At 43.8% G+C, this 18,600-nt stretch overlaps 1 protein-coding gene across 5 annotated transcripts in view; it reads right to left on the reverse strand.

Moving 5' to 3' along the window:
- Window positions 1-18,600, reverse strand: part of CFAP299 (cilia and flagella associated protein 299) — a 264,261-nt gene that overhangs the window by 223,527 nt on the left and 22,134 nt on the right. For all 5 annotated transcript variants that reach the window (XM_069976697.1, XM_069976695.1, XM_069976696.1 and 2 more), the window contains one exon: window positions 9,999-10,129. In XM_069976697.1, the coding sequence (XP_069832798.1) occupies window positions 9,999-10,129 (131 nt within the window). The remainder of the gene's footprint in view (window positions 1-9,998; window positions 10,130-18,600) is intronic.

Genomic DNA, 18,600 nt, shown 5'->3' on the forward strand with positions numbered 1-18,600 from the left:
CCAAGCCTCTCTCCAGGCTGACCAGATGCATCACAGTCAACAGCAAGCTTCTGAAACCCTCCAGCAGACTGGGGTACGACTGCAATCTCAATGAGACAGATGAGCAATAGAAATTCTTCAGCTTACTTTATGACATACATTGGCTTCATATGAGTAGCAAATAGAGATACGCGAGCAGTACTCAATCGAGTAGCTATTCAATGGAGTATTGCACTACTGGAAAGATTCGTTTTTGATCGATCATCCGATCAAAAAGTTGAATCGAAACGAACTTATAGCCTGTTGGGGGCTATAATGCAATAGATGGGATCCCCTTCCTGTCTATTGTATTATAGCAGGAAGTTAATTAACTGTATATTTAATTAAAATAGCAAAAGTTTGTTCTAATTTTGCTATTGTAAATGAAAAATATCAATATTAGAACAAAAATTTTAAATAAATATAAACTGTTACAGGGAGCTGCATTTAGCCGTATTAGTTGTCCCCCTCCCTGTAATAGTCTATATTTAATTAAAACAGCAAATTTTTGTTAAAATATTGATATTTTTCGTTTACAATAGCAAAACTGAAACGAAAAAATGCTGTTTCAATTAAATTTACTGTAAAGAAAGAAAGAAAATATTTATTTATTTACCTATTAACTGTATATTTAATTGAAACAGCATTTATTCGATTCAGTTTTTCTATTGTAAACGAAAAATAGCAACATGAAAACCAAAATTTTCAGTTTTAATAAAATAAAAGGACAACTCCCACGAAAAAATTTTTGGGCTTATTTAACACACATTACAAAGTTATATAACTTTGTAATGTGGTTAAATACCCGGTCTGGCCCCCTTCCCCCACTTCCGACCCCCCCCCCCCCCCGGAAGTTAAAGAATGTATACATTACCTATTACGGTCGTCACGGTCCTCTTCTCCCGGGCGGCATCTGGTGACGACGACTTCAGAGCCGGGGGGCGGTCCGGGTCTTCTTCCTCCTCGGCGTCTTCATTGAAAGTGAATGGGAGAGAAAAGGCTGCTGGTGCACATGCGCACCAGCAGCCTTTTCATTGGCTGGAGCGCATCACATGGTTTCCAGCTTGCTCAGCCCTGATTGGCTGAGCTTGCTGGAAGCCATGTGATGCGCTCCAGCCAATGAAAAGGCTGCCGGTGCGCAAGTGCACTGGCAGCCTTTTCTCTCCCATGGACCCGGAAGTAAGAGACATCGCTGGACGGCGGACGCAGGTGACGGTGAGGCGTACGGCGGGCGAATGGAGTGGCGATCATCACCGGAGGGATGGTGAGTATGGTGTCTGTGTGTGTCTGTGTTTTTTTTTGGGGGGGGGGCGTCCCGCCGGAGTTGTCCTTTAACAATTACAGGGAGCTGTATTACTGCCGGTGGGCGCTAATATACCTGTGATAGTTTAATACTGCTTCCCTGCTTTCCCAGTTGCATTCCAGAGGTGTTTGCATGATTTTTTAAAAGTTGTCATTATGGACTTTAGGTTTCCAAGAAACAAGCATTTTTTACCCATTGACTATAATTGGGTTCGACATTCGATCGAACAGTCGACCATCATGGTCTATTCGAATTGAATTTCAAGCTTTCAAATATTTTACTACTTTCTCTAGTTGCATACAAAGTTTTCAACAACACACACAAAAAGCAAGCAGTTAAACAAAAATAGACCCTTTTAAAGTTGGGTAGTTTTGCTAGTTTTATATTAGGTACTCCCCACATAGGCTATGTTTTCAAGCCTTTTTTAGACAAAAAAAACAGCAGTTTTAAAAAAAATAATGACAGCAGTTAATAATGATTATAAAAAATAAAAAAATATATATATATATTGTGGCATGGTGGGGCTGTAAGAGGCAGTTCTATGCAGGGCAGTTTCTAGGTCATTTTGGTAACAGGGTGAATCTTGATAAACGCGAGAGAGCTGTGTGACCTCCATTACAATGACATACAGGATGCTGGGAAAGCTGGGTGACCTCCATTATACTGACATACAGGATGCTGGAAAAGCTATGTGGCCTCCATTACACTGACATACAGGATGCTGGGAAAGCTGTGTGACCTCCATTACACTGACATACAGGATGCTGGGAGAGCTGGGTGACCTCCATTACACTGACATACAGGATGCTGGAAAAGCTGGGTGGCCTCCATTACACTGACATACAGGATGCTGGGAAAGCGGTGTGACCTCCATTACACTGACATACAGGATGCTGGGAAAGCTGTGTGACCTCCATTACACAGACATACAGGATGGTGGGAAAGCTGGGTGACCTCCATTACACTGACATACAGGATGCTGGGAAAGCTGGATAACCTCCATTACACTGACATACAGGATGCTGGGAAAGCTGGATGACCTCCATTACACTGACATACAGGATGCTGGGAAAGCTGGATGACCTCCATTACACTGACATACAGGATGCTGGGAAATCTGAGTGTCCTCCATTACACTGACATACAGGATGCTGGGAAAGCTGAGTGACCTCCATTACACTGACATACAGGTTGCTGGGAAAGCTGAGTGACCTCCATTACACTGACATACAGGATGCTGGGAAAGCTGGGTGACCTCCATTATACTGACATACAGGATGCTGGGAAAGCTGAGTGACCTCCATTACACTGACATACAGGATGCTGGGAGAGCTGGTAAACTGTGAACATTGGCGCCGGGGGCGGGGCATATCGCGGGAGGCGGGGCTTATCGCGGGGGCGGGCTTATCGGGACATATCTGGGGCTCCCTCTGTGCAGGATTCCCCCCACCCCCTCCTCATAACCCCCATTAGATACTCACCTCTGTCCCTGCAGCCTCCAGCTCCTCTTCTTGGTGAGTCCGTCCTCTTCTGGCTTCCGGTGCAGGCAGCCACCTGTCATACAGAGGCCGCCTGCACAGGAAGCCCCTGTGTCTCTGCCCCGGCTGCTGTTTCCTTTAGCTGTGCTTGCTGTACGCACAGCTAAAGGTCGCTCTGGCCAGGGGATCTGGAACTTAGATTCCAGATCCTCGGGCCAGTCCTGATGATGCGGGGGCTGTCGGGAGCCGCAGGGCGCCCCCTAGCTGTGGGCGCCCCGTGCGGTGGCCCGGCTCGCCCGGCCCTAGAAACGGCCCTGGTTCTATGCCTCTGGAGTGGGAATTGGAGTTCAGGTGGAGCTCCTGGTCCAGATACTCCACTCCAGCCCTAGAGCTAATGAGGCTCTGAAACCACCTGGTGGAGCTCTATTAGAGACTCCAGAGCTTCCCAGGTGATGGCTCCCATATGAAGACTCCCAGGGTGGGAGAACACAGGCAGCGCTAGGCCTGTGGGAGCTGCAGACAAGAAGTCTGGGTGAGCAGTAGGCTCAGAAAGTCAGCTAGGGAAGCTGTAATGTGTTAGTCAGTGGCTAGACAGCCCAGGTTTTATTTTATTGGCAGTGTTGCCTATGTCTTGTGTTTTTTTGAACGGATAAATAAAGCTGACTGTGGTCAGTATAAAGCATACAGCACTGACTGGACTGCAATTTGTGATGTGCCAACCGGATGTGCCAGGACCTGGCGATCCCAGCAAGTGAGTAACCCCCAGATTGTCACTATATATATATATATATATATATATATATATATATATATACACACACACACACATTTTCTATACTCTTCTATACTTCTAAAGATGGATTTATATGAAATGATCCAGGTGCAAAAACATTTTTTCTAATGCAAAGAAATGGATATATGCTGGTTGAATACTCCCCAAACCCACCTGCTTCATGTCAAATTTGAAGTCATATTATATGAAAGTAAACATGTCATGGATATGACCGCTTGGTGCTGTCAAGAGTTCAATGATAATGGAATATGTTTTATAAGGAACCAACTGCAGCTCTACAGTGCTAAATGTACAAGACCTGTAGAAAACCTGCAATCACAGAACTAGACACATTTGTACTCCACTATTTATTATTGTTCAGATTTGGTATAAAGGATTTTATTAGCAATCTTTGTATGTATTGACCTTACTTTTTATGCTTCAACATACACTGAGCAGCCATAACATTAAAACCAAAGAATCAGCTCTATAACCAAACAAAAGAATGGCAGATGCACTGCTAATATATATAATGGGTGCTACAGCGCCAACATACTAAAATAGTACAGACAACACTATCACTAGAAGATGTATGTTATAGAGGCAATGGTACACTGAAGAAGAAATAAGCAGTATACTTAATTTAAGGAAAATCACTGTTCTGTGGCCTAGACTGCTCCACACTGGTGTTGGGGCAGCTGGTAGGCTCTGGTGTTTAGGGGATCCTGTCACGGTGGCCAGGAGTGGCAATACCCACCCACAGACCCACGGGCCCTGCACTTGATCAATAGGACAGTTATGTTGTGTGAGGGTGCAGGTGCAGCGCAAGGAAGGTGACAGAGTCCAGCACTTAACAAGTGGTTGATGCTTTGACTGCCTTCTGTCCCACCAGCTCAGAGACTGCCAGGTAGGGTAGTACCAGTCCTAGGTCTCTGTCTCTAGGTTGAGCTCCCACTGTGGATTCTCCCAAGGGGATCAGAGTTGTCAGTAAGATACTTCGGCACTTAGTAACTTTTGTCTTACTGGGGATCAGTCCCTCTTTCTCTCCTTTAGGGGGTGACTGTCCTGACCTTTAAGAAGGATCCCAGGCATAGACAAGGGTTTATCCAGTTCACCATTACCCCACTTCTAAAGCTTAGCACTGCATACTATTAGTCTCAGCCTCTCGTACAAAACGAAGGCTCCCCTCACTATTCTGACTAGAACAGAGCTAACTATATAGGGTCATGTGACAGGAAGATAGAAGAAAAGAGAGAGGATTTTGTAGAGTGTCTGCACCTGTGATTGGACAACGTATAACAGTCAGGCTAAGCCTTTTACATACTGCAGCTGTGCACAAGGGGAAAGAAGTGAGACACCTAGTGGCTGGAGAGGAAATCACAGCTCCTAGTACTTGGTGCATCACCTGACGGAGACACTTTACCATGGTGGTCAAAAGCTTTGTGAACTACCTGGATTGGGACACTACAACCAGATGAAGAAATACCAACCCCAAATCATTTTAAAACACTTAAAAACTTAAAAACGTTTTAAAGTTCATTCCATGCCCTGATACCACGATTATCGTTCATGGCTCTATACTGGGCAGTGTTTAGGTGTTTTTAAAAGATTTGGGGTTGGTATTTCTTTGCACAGTGATTTTCCTTAAATAACGTATATTGCTTATTTATTCTTTAGTGTGCCATTGCCTATATAACATATTTTCTAGTGGTAGTAAAGAATCAGCTCTGACAACAGTGCACTGTGTGTTAGGACACCTATAATAGCAAGCAGATGGTTTACAGCAATTTGTGCTACAGTAATTCTGTGGAATTGGAACATTTACTAGTCCCCTCCATCAATGAGCTTTGGTGGCCATCACCAGTGTTTCTTCCTTAACCTTTCCAGGACCAGACTACTTTCGGCCTTAAAGGGGCTGTCCGGGACTTTTCAATAAACTAGCATCACATTGACTTCTGTGAGTGCTGTATGTTCTATATAAACTTTCATTATTTATTTCTAGCTCCTCTTCTGTTTTCAGGGTCAGTCACATAACCAACCAGCTTGTGATTTCTTTACTTCCTGTTATGTAATGTTCAATATCTGTGTTCTGTTCCTCTCCTTTAGGGAGTGACAAGGGGAGTGAACCAGATGCGTGGGGCAGATTTCCCTCCCATTGGCTGTCTGGAATTTCACATTGATTTTAGCCCTGCCCCTGTGATCTCTTTGCAGAGCCCTGATGGTGAGCAGAGGGGGAATTCTCCCTCTGTTCTCTCTAGCGATGCTGCAGTCGTACTGACCAAAGCATCTATAGGGTTAAGTGCTGGGATCAGAGGACGTCTCGGGTCCCAACAGTTTGGGCAGGTACCCATCTGTGGGAAGGAGTTAAACCACTTTTGGAGAGTAATAATTAGCGCTCAGGAATTAAGGGTGCTTTATAAATAAATAAATAATAATAACAATAATAATAATAATAATAATAATAATAATAATAACAACAACCATTGCATACCAGAAATACACACAAGACTTACCATACCTGGTTGTCTAGCCATCACCATTTGGCTTTTGTATTGAAAAATACTCAACAAGCATTACAAGTAGTTTTTTGCATGCCCATCTGATTTTACTTTCCTATACTTTTTCTACATCTTTATTTTAAGTCTTAGAGTTGTGTGTGTATGTGTGTGGGTGGGGGGGGGGGGCGTTGGTTGGTTTGACTATAATTATATATACCATTTCTAGCTTGTATCTTATCACCACTGATTGGCTGAGATTTTGTTCAGCCAATCAGCAGTAAAGCAGGACACCGCAGCAGGGTACAACAAGGTGATGCTTGAATACTCGCTACACCACAAATGTGGATTCTACACCACATTATCAGCATTTGGGAACAGGAAGTAAGTGCCTAGCTATTTAACCCCCTAGATGCCACAGGCAATTGTGGGGTTCTGAGGCTAGGATTAAATGCAGGGTGTAACTTTGGGGTCTGCTGTGATTTTGGCAAAACCACAAACTTTTTACTGCAATTTTGCACAAATCATGGCAGACCTGCATCAAGAAGGCCATTTAGTAATACTAATGTAGGACCTTAGACATGTGACTATTAGAGAGTAAGCTTGAGTCCAATCGCTCTGCATTTAAATACCAGTGGCTGAAAAGTTGGATGCAGCCCTAGGAAATCCGGGAAAACATTGATATAGCGCAGGCTGCAATTTGTGTTTGCAATAATGATTCCTTTACTGAATAAAACATTGTCAATTATATACTATGTAAAATTGTTGGGATTTGCACTCGTGCACAAGTGTAAGGGGGAGGACACCAACAACAAGATGAAGACTTCAGTTGGATAAAAAAAATTATTCATGTTAGGAAAACTTCACATCTGATCAAACAGCGCACAGCTTAAAATCCAATCTGATGCGGGGGCACTGAGAGATAATTAATTATCCCTTAATTTTTACGTTCCCACCATCCCTTGCCTGCCATAATTTTTTACAATATTCCTCCAAAAATAATTCCTTTTAGTGGCCTTAAGGTGTTTATGTACACATGTAATAGAAAAAGCAAGTAGTCCAAAAATGTTGCGTTTTTAGGAGTAGAAACAGGTTTTGTGCTATGAATGTTCAAACCGTCAAAACATTATTTCACTTTGGGAAGTATCAAGAAGATTGGCTTCCTAGAAAGTGCATAAAATTCACTAAACTATTCACAATAATTGTGTACCACAAATGAGAACTGATCTGCTTGAGTTTACGATTAACAGATAAAACTGTCCTAACAGCAAAGCTGTATGACTTTCCCATATGAAACTCAAATAGGTTTTGCTGTTAGTGTTATTTATACCCCCTTTGTGTAAAAGTGACACAAACCCTGTGTGTACTGCTTTTTCACAACATCTTATTTGCGATTGTTTATCGTTAATTGTTAAAAATTGATAATGTCAGTCAGCAGTGGTGAAACTGTGATTAACAAATGGAAAATCAGATTCTCAAAAATTTCTGCCACAATTGCAAGGAAAATAGTTTGAGATGCAAAAAAAAAAAAAAAAAAAAAACAGATACAAGACTCTTTGAAAACTAGCAGGGTGGCTGTTTCGAGATGTACATTAAGGGGAACCTGTCACCCCCCGTGCCGGGGTGACAGGCTCCCGACCCCCCGTTAGAGCCCCCTATACTCACCTAATCCCGCCGGGTCCCACTTCTGGAGGTGGTCGGGTGATGAAGAATTCAGCCGCTGCAGCCCGGCGCGCGCGCTGAGAGATGAGTCCAACACCCATAGAGAATGACAGGAGAGTCCAGCGCTCCGTCATTCTCTATGGGTGTTGAACTCATCTCTCAGCGCGCGCGCCGGGCTGCAGCGGCTGAGATCTTCATCACCCGACCACCTCCAGAAGCGGCACCCGGCAGGATTAGGTGAGTATAGGGGTCTCTAACGGGGGGTCGGGAGCCTGTCACCCCGGCACGGGGGGTGACAGGTTTTCTTTTAAGGAGGCATGTAATGAAAAATGGGCTGCATGGTCGAGTCACCAGAAGAAAGCCATTACTGCACAAATGCCACAACGTATCTTGCTTACAGTATGCCAAACAGCACAGAGGCAAGCCTCAAAACTTCTGGAACAAGGTAATTTGGAGTGATGAGACCAAAATCAAACTTTTTGGCCATAACTATAAGCGTTACATTTGGAAAGATGTCAACAAGGTTTATGATGAAAGGAACACCATTCCTACTGTAAAGCACGGAGGTGGATCGCTGTTGTTTTGGGGATGTGTGAGCTACAAAGGCACAGGAAACTTTGTTAAAATTGAAGGAAAGATAAATGCAGCACATTATCAGCAAATACTGGAGGGAAATGTGCTTTCATCAGACCAGAATAAGTGCATGGGACGTACTTGGAACGTTCCAACATGACAATATTCCAAAACACAAGGGCAAGTCGATCTGTTGTTGGCTACAGCAGAACAAAGTGAAGGTTCTGAAGTGGCCATCTGAGTTTCCCGACCTTAATATTATTGAGCCACTCTGGGGAGCAGACAGTTCATGCAAGACAGCCCAAGAATTTACAGGAACTGGAGGCTTTTTTCCAAGAAGAATGGGCAGCTTTACCATCTGAGAAAATAAAGAGCATAATCCACAACTACCACAAAAGAATTCAAGCTGCCATTGATGTTAGAGGGGGCTATACACGGTATTAAAAACTTGTATGTAAACTTTTGATCAGGGTCATTTGAATGTTTTTCGTTGTCTCTATGATTTAAAAAGAGAAAACACTCTAGTTTTACAATAAATAGCTTCACCTCCACTAACCATGAGTGGGAAAAAAGTTTTTGTGTTATCATTCATATTCTCAGAAAAAAAGGACAAGAAAGCAAAAATTCTGCCGGAGTATATAAACTTTTGAGCACAACTGTATATGAATGTCTTATACTTGTCAACAATGGCATTAGTTTAAAAAAATATATAATATATTTGTAAATAACAGATGAGCACAACTGGAGTATGCTCGAGTCTGATCATTAAACATTTGATTACCTATGGCTGAAGAAGTTGAATGCAGCCCTAAGTCGTCCATGTAAACAAGGATACAACCTATGGCCTATGACTGTATCCATGTTTTCCACACAGCCTTAGGGCTGCATCCAACTTCTTCAGCCACCAGTAATCAAATGTTGAACGATCAGACTTGAGCATGCTCCAGTTGCGCTCATCTCCAGTAAATAAGCGCTCCTATACTAATGCATACATAATTCAAGTAATAAAGATAAAATAAACAAACACGTCCGTTTGTTACGATGAATTTTCCTTTCTAGCACTACATATTATGAGCAATACTTTTTGGCATTTATGGTCTATCTATTCCAGCCTCTTTCTTGGTTTCCTGAAGCCTAAAGACACAGTAAAACGCATCTGACAAAGAACAAATAAGCCTCGTGGAAAGGAAGGGAACATGCTGCCACAGAAGACTAAATAATAACTATGTTGTTTCTGTCAAAATTGGTACTCGTGTTTCAATGATCAAACAGAAGAGAGGAAACTACTGGAGAAATCTTGATTTTACTGTCACTAACAGAACACTTGGGACTTTCTGGGCAGTGATTATTCTTGATCTGTTCCAGTACTTCCCTTGTTTCGGCATACATTTTTAGAAAATATGTACTGTCCCTACGCTTTCATCATGGTCTGCTGGTTGTGCACACATATTTTTATGTTTATCCTCTTTTCATAAATTAGTAGCTTACAGTCAAATGTGGTTGCACAGCAGATATCTTCCAGCTCACTCACCCTAACTGATCTGCACAGCACATGTGTCTTGGTACAATATCAGACCTGTAACTAGTGTCTTTATTTGATGCTGAGGGGAAGCATATGCCAATAAAACTGTTTCTAATCATACAGAGGAGATGCAAAGAATGTGGTCCACTTGTTACCAGACACAGCTGGGACTTACTTTTGTTGAGTTCTCTGGGAGAGTCTGGAAGCCTCGGCCGCAGCCTTTCTTGCCTCAAACTCTTCTCTTTTTAGAACCTCTCCGCTTCCCCTGTAGCCCAGCTCCACTAGCTGGCGGGCTAGTTCTTCATCCTAGGAAAACAATAGCAAAAAGGTACCTTAGCGTGGAGTTATATATGACATAAGGGTAACTGTATAAAATCTATCTGTGCACACGACTGTGAAACAGTTAACATTTTAATAGTATTCTTTACAGCCGTGTCCTCAAACCTAGAGCTTGACCTGAAAAGTCATAGCAGGAAATGACAGGTGTTTTTTTACGAAAGGCAAATAAAAGTTGATGGATGTAAAAGGTGTGTATAGGCGGTGCTAGCATCCAGTTTGGCTTTGGTGACGTGATGGTCCGAAGTGAAGTTTAAGTAGCCCCTGGATTTTCCCCTTTTTATCCTGCTCCTCAATGTGGAAGATGGACTTGGAGGTACTAGGTCACTTAGAATGTGTGGTGTAAAGAGGGACTAGAAGGGACCAAGACCATTACTGGCAATTCAGGCAAGAGGTATAGTCAGTAGGTTGGTCCATATACTAGTGGGATTACAACTGTACCAGGGGGTGAGAGTAGCGTGGTCTGGTATAGACAGACAGTCAAGAAAGGCGGCGCGGGTTCAGGTAAGCAACGGGAGCGTCAGTACAGATTCAAAAACAGCCTGTTCACTAGGTAAACTTCACTGGAAAAACAATGCTCAGGCAAGAAGGAGTGTTGAGTATCTGGAGGTGAGCAATAATAGACCGGGGAAGGATTATGTAAATGCGCACTATCCCTTTAAATGTATAAGAAATTGCATACACACACCCTAGAGGCAAGAAAGAGAGATGGTGACCAGGGGCAATGACACAGGCATGGAGTAGGAGCCTACAGCAGGGGTATGTGCCGAGACGTCTACAAGAGCCGCCTGCTAACATTAGTGGGCACATGATGTCATTTTAGATTAGTATCCTGATCTTTCCTATGCCCAGACCTATAAGCACAGAAAGGGGAAGTCCACTATGACTTCAATATGGAATGCAAAAAAATTGGTATCCACTGGATGGGATGGGGTTTCTTAAAGGGGTATTCCACTCAAACATAACTTTTGATATGTTACTGCCCATGTTGAAACTAAAAATTCATTCCATAGTCGTTATTATCTATTCAGTCTCCATCTCCCAGTTCTGAGCTGCTGCTTTCTGCTGAAGACAAAGGAATCTGTTTGTGAGCCTTAGGGCCCTATTCCACAGGACGATTATCGTTCGCATAATCTTTACCGAAAAACTATCCAAACGACCGCTATTGCGAAAGACCTGACATCGTTCTTCCATTTACATGGAACGATAATCGTTACTTATGATCGTTCTTGCGGTCGTGTTGCCATCGCTATTGCGTTTGTCACTACTTCGAACGACCGAACGACGTCTTATTCAATGCAAACGATTTGCGAACGAGCAACGATAAAAATAGGTCCAGGTCTTATTAAAGATCAACGATTTCTCATTCGGACGTTAATCGTTAACTGCTATTCAACCGAATTTTGCTTAGATTCGAACGACTTAACAATAATCGGAACGATAATCATTCCGTGGAATAGGGCCCTTTCTCTCCATCCCCCCCTCCTCCCCCCTCCATTCTGAGGCAACTGATATAAACAAGTCCCTGACTGGCTTTATCTACAACATTGTAGTTTCTTTGTAATGCTGGGAGGGTTATTCTGAGGTCAAAAGTTATGTTTGAGTGGAATACCCCTTTAATAAAACCTTTACATGCCCTTACTTGAAACTGTGCATGCAGATTTCTTTGAAAACATAAAAAGTTGACTAGTTGAAGGGTCACCACAAATGAAATGTAGCATGTAAAAGGCCCTGCAAGTAGTGCATGGATGTGATGGGTCATAAATGCTGAACTGAACAGCTCCCCATTTTGGCACATAGAGGTCCTGGATATGTCCATGTCCATATGACCACAGGCTTTATGGAGAGGAGTTGTCATTAGGAGACAACCCATTCCACTTTCTTCCAATACTTCTGCAACAATAACATTACACAAATACGGCAAAGTAATTAAAATGAATCACAGCCAAATCACAGTGTTATTCTTTTTTTTTTTTTTTTTTTTTTTTAAATATATTTTTATTAATTTTATATTTTTTTAACAGGCATAAAACATTTTCATCCATGAGACACATCACATTCACATGTTACAAAGGAATAGCCATATATCAAAACATGCCGTATAGGAATACAGAACATAAACCATACTCCCAACACCCCACCCCCCCACCCCGCCCCCCCACCCCCAGTCTCGCAGAGTTTCCTGACCAGTGTCAAGTGATGCTTTAAACATACCCATCAGGACCTCAGTGGTAATTTCAGATTACCCAATGATCCAGCTAAGTCCCCCTTTAAGTACCACTCTGTATTTTGAAAGGGTTTTACAACCCCTTCCCTCTCCCGAGAATTGAGGAAAACCCTCACAAAAGTTCCCCATTTATCCATGAACAACTTCACATTCTTATCTTTCTGATGTTCCGTCTCAATTTGGTCCATTTTTAGATAGTACTTTATTTGCCCTAAGACTTCATATATTGTAGGGAGATCGGGTTGCAGCCATTTCGCCAAAAGACAGCGTTTTGCAGTCAGTATAAATATGTGTGTTAGGTATGTCATAGGCTTATCCTCTGGGGAGATGTGCAGTACAATCTCCCTGGGATGTAATGATAAACTAATATGTAATTTGTTCTGCAAGAGATTTGCAACGTCTTCCCAAAACACCATGACTTTAGGGCATTGCAGTAAGCTATGCAGAAGATCAGTCCCCGGGGTCGCGCACTTTGGACATGCCGTCATTCGGCTTGGATCCGCGGGGTTCCTTGGCAAGGAGAAGCCATAAGTGGCATGGTGCATTATTTTGAAGTGCGTTTCGCGCCATCTTTCATATATTATCGCTTTGCTTACTGCCGCCCATCCTTTGAGGATAGGAACCGTCAGGTCCGGCATGTCCAATTTACGCTCCCAATAGTTAAACAGAGACATAGCTGTCTGGCTCAGGGCCTGCGATTTAATGTCCATGTATAAAAAGGACAGGGAATGACATGGTTCTTCATTGTATATATAGCCATCCATCACCCCCACTCCCACTTCTTTCGTCCAATCACAGAGACGCGACTGGAGAAATGCAGTCACCTGTCTGTAAGGGAGAAAGTGGCCTGGGCCTAATCCCTTTAGTGTTCTCAGTTCCTCAAATGTAAGTAGGCGGGGTTCCGTGGAATGCAATAGATCTGTCACTCTATCAATGTTGAGACCTTTCCATATCCGAAACATTTTGTTAGTGTTTCCCTCCGGGAATTCTATATGATCCCATAGCTCCATGTACTTACTGGCCAGAAAAGACGACCGGAATAACTTCCGGCCGGCCTTCCACGCCGCCACCGTCTCTGAATACCACACTTTGTTTAATTATTTGTGGCAGCCTAGAGTATCTGGTGTGTAGAAGGGACACAATTGACCATGGACGAGCCAGCTGTGTCTCCAGAGCCACATTTGAGAAACTGTCAGTCCCCCGTATCCAGTCTAGGCAATGCCTAAACAAACTTGCTATGTTGTACAGGCGTATATCTGGCATGTTCAGGCCCCCTTTGTGTTTTGCAATAACCAATTTACGGTACGCTATGCGCGGTTTCCTTCCTGCCCAGATAAAGTTAGTGAATGCCCTTTGTAAGGTGTCTACGTCTGAGTGTTTGAGGAGTAACGGAACAGTTTGGAGGGGATACAGTAATTTACTGAAAGACATCATTTTTAATAGATGACATCTTGCTAACAATGGAATGGGTAAATTGCTCCATCTTTTTAGTTCTTCTACTATTTTATGTATCAGTGGGGGATAGTTAAGCTGGTATAAAGAGTGAGGTGTTCTTCCCACACGGATCCCCAAATATTGTATAGATTGACTTGCTACTCGAACCGGTACTGGCATCGGGCAATCTTGATTTGAAGATGCGGACAGGAACAACAGCTCACTCTTATCTATATTTACTTTATAACCCGAGTAAAGCCCAAATAACTGCAAGGATTGAAAAATGCCCGGCAGGTCCCGCCGAGGATGTCCCAGGAACAGCAGGAGATCGTCCGCAAAAAGCGCCGCCCTCACCTCCCGGTTCCCAACCCGTATTCCTTGAAACAAGGAACTCGAGGAGAAATATCTTGCCAGTGGCTCTATGGCCAAGTTGAATAGCAGGGGGGAGAGGGGACACCCCTGTCTTGTCCCCTTTTGTAACGGAAACGGTCGGGATAGGAAACCGGGAGTGGAGATACGCGCCGATGGTTCTTGGTATAGAGCTCGAATCATATTCTGGAACGACTCAGGGAATTGCATTGTCCGCAAAACCCCTCGCAGCCATCCCCAGCTCACATTATCAAAAGCCTTTTCGGCATCCAGGGACAATACGGCCGGGGACGGGTGCGAGGAAGGCCGCAGGTTGATTTCATCTAAAACTGTCATCACTTTTCTGATGTTGGCAACCGCCGCTCTTCCCTTTACAAACCCTGTCTGTATGGGGGAGATTAACCGAGGCAACATCACTGATAAACGGTCCGCCATTATCTTGGTCAGGATTTTTAGGTCCACGTTTATCTGTGATATTGGCCTATAGGAACCCGGCAAAAGAAGGTCTTTGCCCGGTTTTGGCAGTACCACTATATGTGCCACGTTACTTTGTCCTGGGACGTGATTCCCCTCCAAGTATGAGTTATACAGAGGTAGGAGAGATGGAGAAACTTCTTCCACTAATATTTTGTAAAACTCTCCGGAAAACCCATCAGGTCCCGGAGATTTTACATTCTTAAGATGGGAGATAGAAGATTTAACCTCCTCCAGAGTCACTGGGGAGTTCAAGGCCAAAGCCTCTTCCTCCGTCAGGGAAGGCAGGAGATCCAGCCATGGCATAGGACTGTTGGGGGGAGAAGGGTCTCTTCCATATAACCTAGTGTAAAAGGTATGGAAAATGTCATTAATTTCCTTAGGGTCAGTATGTATAGTGCCCATGTGGTCCTTGAGTTTCAATATGTGGGAGATAGGGCGGGGACCTTTAGCAAACTTGGCAAGCAGTCTCCCCGCCTTATTCCCATATCGGAACAACTGAGCGTCTAACTGCGACCTTCCCAAATCCTCCTTGCGAGCCAGCCACTCCTCATAATCTCTTCTCGATAGCTGCCACTGTTCCTTATGGGAGACATCAGGAGTGGACAAAAAGGAGGTGTAGGCCGACCGCAGCCGGAGGCCAAAGGTTAGTACCTTATCTGCTGCTTGCCTTCGTTTAGAGGAAACATAGGCCATAATATGGCCCCTTAGTACCGCCTTGGCCGCATCCCAAAAGAGCTGGGGGTTGGAAGCATGAGGAGCGTTATGAGCTGCGTATTCCATCCACCAGCCCTTCATAATGGCCTGAAAATCCTCCCCCCTGGCCACCCCCAATGGAAATCTCCACTGGTAGTCAGTGCCCCTAGGCACAGTATCCGCTAGGTCAAATATAAGTGTGGAGTGATCCGATATCACCATGTCTCCTATATCACATTTTATCACTCTGCTGAGTAAGGAGACCGAGGCCAACATATTATCAAGTCTAGACCAGGAATCGTGAACAGGGGAATAAAATGAGTATTCCCTCCCATCCGGATGTTGGTGTCTCCAAGTGTCCACCAACCCAGTATCCTTGAGAAAGATTGCGAGTTTATCATCGTTGGCTGTCGGTCTCCCACCCCCAGAGTTTCCGCGTCTCCTATCCTCTAGAGCTGATGGTACCGAGTTGAAGTCTCCCGCCATTAGTATATGTGGGGAGGGACTAGTGTTTATCTGGGCAGATAAGGAAAGGAAGAAAGTTTTGTTAGAATCATTAGGTCCATATATATTGTGTATCTCGATGTTATCAGAGGAGGTATGAACCCTCAAGGAGTAATGCCTCCCTTCCTGGTCTGCTATGTGATGACTTGTGGTGCATGCGAAGGATTTGCTAAGCAGTACTAATACCCCTGCTTTTCTTTCTACCGCCCCTGAGCCCAGCACAGTTCCCAACCACAGTTTTCTCATTCTGTCAAAGTCCTTCTCTTCCAAGTGGGTTTCCTGGAGAAGGGCTATATCGGGTCGCAGCTTTTTTAAATGTCTAAGCACCATCATGCGTTTTTGCGGTGACCTCAAGCCCTTTACATTCCATGACACTATCCGCATCCTGTGGCAGAATTAGAAATACTTAACCACTTACTGATATCAATATAACATCCCTCTCTGCGAGACTTCCCTCCCCCCCTCCCAAAACATGTAATTCCCCCGAACAAGAATCTCCCCCTACAAAACCGCCCCCCCCTCCCCCCCCCCCCACCCACAGTGTTATTCTTAATACAGTTTAATAAAATTAATAAATTCCATTATATTATGCAAACATAACCACTGACAAGCGGTTTCATCTGAGAATACAAACTATAAAAAAAAAAAAAAAAAAAAAAAAAAAAAAAAAGCAACAGCACATCATGTTAAAACTTGGAACCTCACATGATGATGTTGTCCCCACCACCAGTGGTACATGATGAAAATGAGTGGTACCGTGATGAAATAAAAAATGTTGCTCCATTTAGACTTTATCTTCGAAACCAAGTAAAACCTTATTATAACGGTGGTCAAATATGTTGTTAACCAATGATTACTACTAGTGTTGAGCGAGTATACTCGCATGTTGCTCGATCAAGCATCGGTGTGCCCAATTGGATGTGCAAGTTATATAGATCTGTAATTTACTTCTATATAAAAAAATCTCCAGTCTTACAGTACTTATCAGCTACTGTATGTCCTGCAGGATGTGGTGTATTCTTTCCAGTCTGACACAGTGCTCTCTGCTGCCACCTCTGTCCATGTCAGGAACTATCCAGAGCAAAATAGGTTTTCTATGGGGATTTGCAGCAGAGAGAACCATGTCAGACTGGAAAAAATACACCACTTCCTGCAGGACATATAGCAGCTGATAAGTACTGGAAGACTGGAGATTTTCAAATAAAAGTAAATTACAAATCTATATAACGTTATATATAACGCTAACATTATTATGAGGCCTCATTCACAAGTCTATAGTTCAGCCCATAACTGCGGACAGACTGCAAATCACACTAGCCTCAACAGATCAGGTGGAATAAATAAAGACATTGCTTGGGAAAGTGAAATAACTTTAGTGGGTGGGTACAGTAAGTCAAGTTAGTAGACAATTTATCGTATTGAGTAATATTACTATCTTAAAATGTTTTTGCAAATATGCAGCTGAACACGAGCCATGCAAAATTACATGACCCCTTTAATCGTGCAAGGAAATAAGTCAAATTTTCACCTATTATCTAAAACTAACATTCACATTTCTTAGTAGGCTATCACTTAGATATGTGTCTGAGTACTTAAATATTTAACATGGTCTTAAAGTGGTAGTAAGTAAATAGTTAAGTAATGGACTAGGTGGGGCTACTGTTTGCTCTAGATAAGGAGGAGTTCATCTAAGTTTGCAATTAAATGCTAAATACATGTATTTACTTTGTTTTAACAAACCCATAGATTGCTTGGAGGGTGATAGAGATTGAATTTTTTTTTTCAGATTCTCTAAGGCAATTATCAATGAGGATGGGTGTAATGTAAGACATGGGAAAAAAAACCTATCCTTTAGGGATGATCCGAACCGAGTTCGTGTTCGTACGAACCCGAACCCTCTGTAATGATTCCCGCTGTCTGCCCGCTCCGTGGAGCGGGCGGATCCAGCGGGAGGACCGCCTGGAAAACTGGGATACAGCCATAGCCATAGGCTGTATCCCAGTTTTCAGGGCGTTACTCCCGCTGGATCCACGGAGCGGGCAGACAGCAGGAATCTGCTGCCGAGCGTTCGGGTTCATACGAACCTTAACCTCGGCAGGTTCGGACCATACCAAAAGCCTAGATGTAGTAGTTAGGAACATATGAATAGGAAGGGAAGATATGACAGTGGGCCCTAGCTCTAGTCCCCCATCTCCCAATGCTTCCAGACTGACACAGTGCTCTCTGATGCCACCACTTGTCCAACCTCTGTACAACCAGACAACCTTTCCAGATGCTCCATAGGAATGAATAGAGCTGCGGGTCACGTGCCATACCTGGGGTGTATTAGTAACAAAGAAGCCGGGAGCCTATATGGGGATTGGAGGGGTGGAGGTACCCCCCTTGATCTCTTACTTGTCCCCTATCTTGTGGACAAGTTAGTTTTGCCTGAACAACCTCCTTAATGTCTTAGGGTGCCTTCACACGTAACGGATCCGCAGCGGATTTCACACTGTGAATTCAGAGCGAAATCCACTGCGGATCCCTGCCCTGTACACTCTATGGACAGACAAAGTCGCAGCAGGATGGATATCATGCAGCAGTATGTCAGCAGCCCGCCCCGTTAAACCCCCCATCCCCCCCCTCCGCCGCCAGGTCTCCCATCGTCTACACGTCCCACTCAGCCAATTAGTGCGCTGCAGCGGAGCAGCGCACTGCTTGGCCAAGCGGGACATGCCGGGTACCCCTGAAGCAAGCC

The sequence above is a fragment of the Dendropsophus ebraccatus genome, chromosome 7 (assembly GCF_027789765.1).
Source record: "Dendropsophus ebraccatus isolate aDenEbr1 chromosome 7, aDenEbr1.pat, whole genome shotgun sequence".
Classification (NCBI taxonomy): domain Eukaryota; kingdom Metazoa; phylum Chordata; class Amphibia; order Anura; family Hylidae; genus Dendropsophus; species Dendropsophus ebraccatus.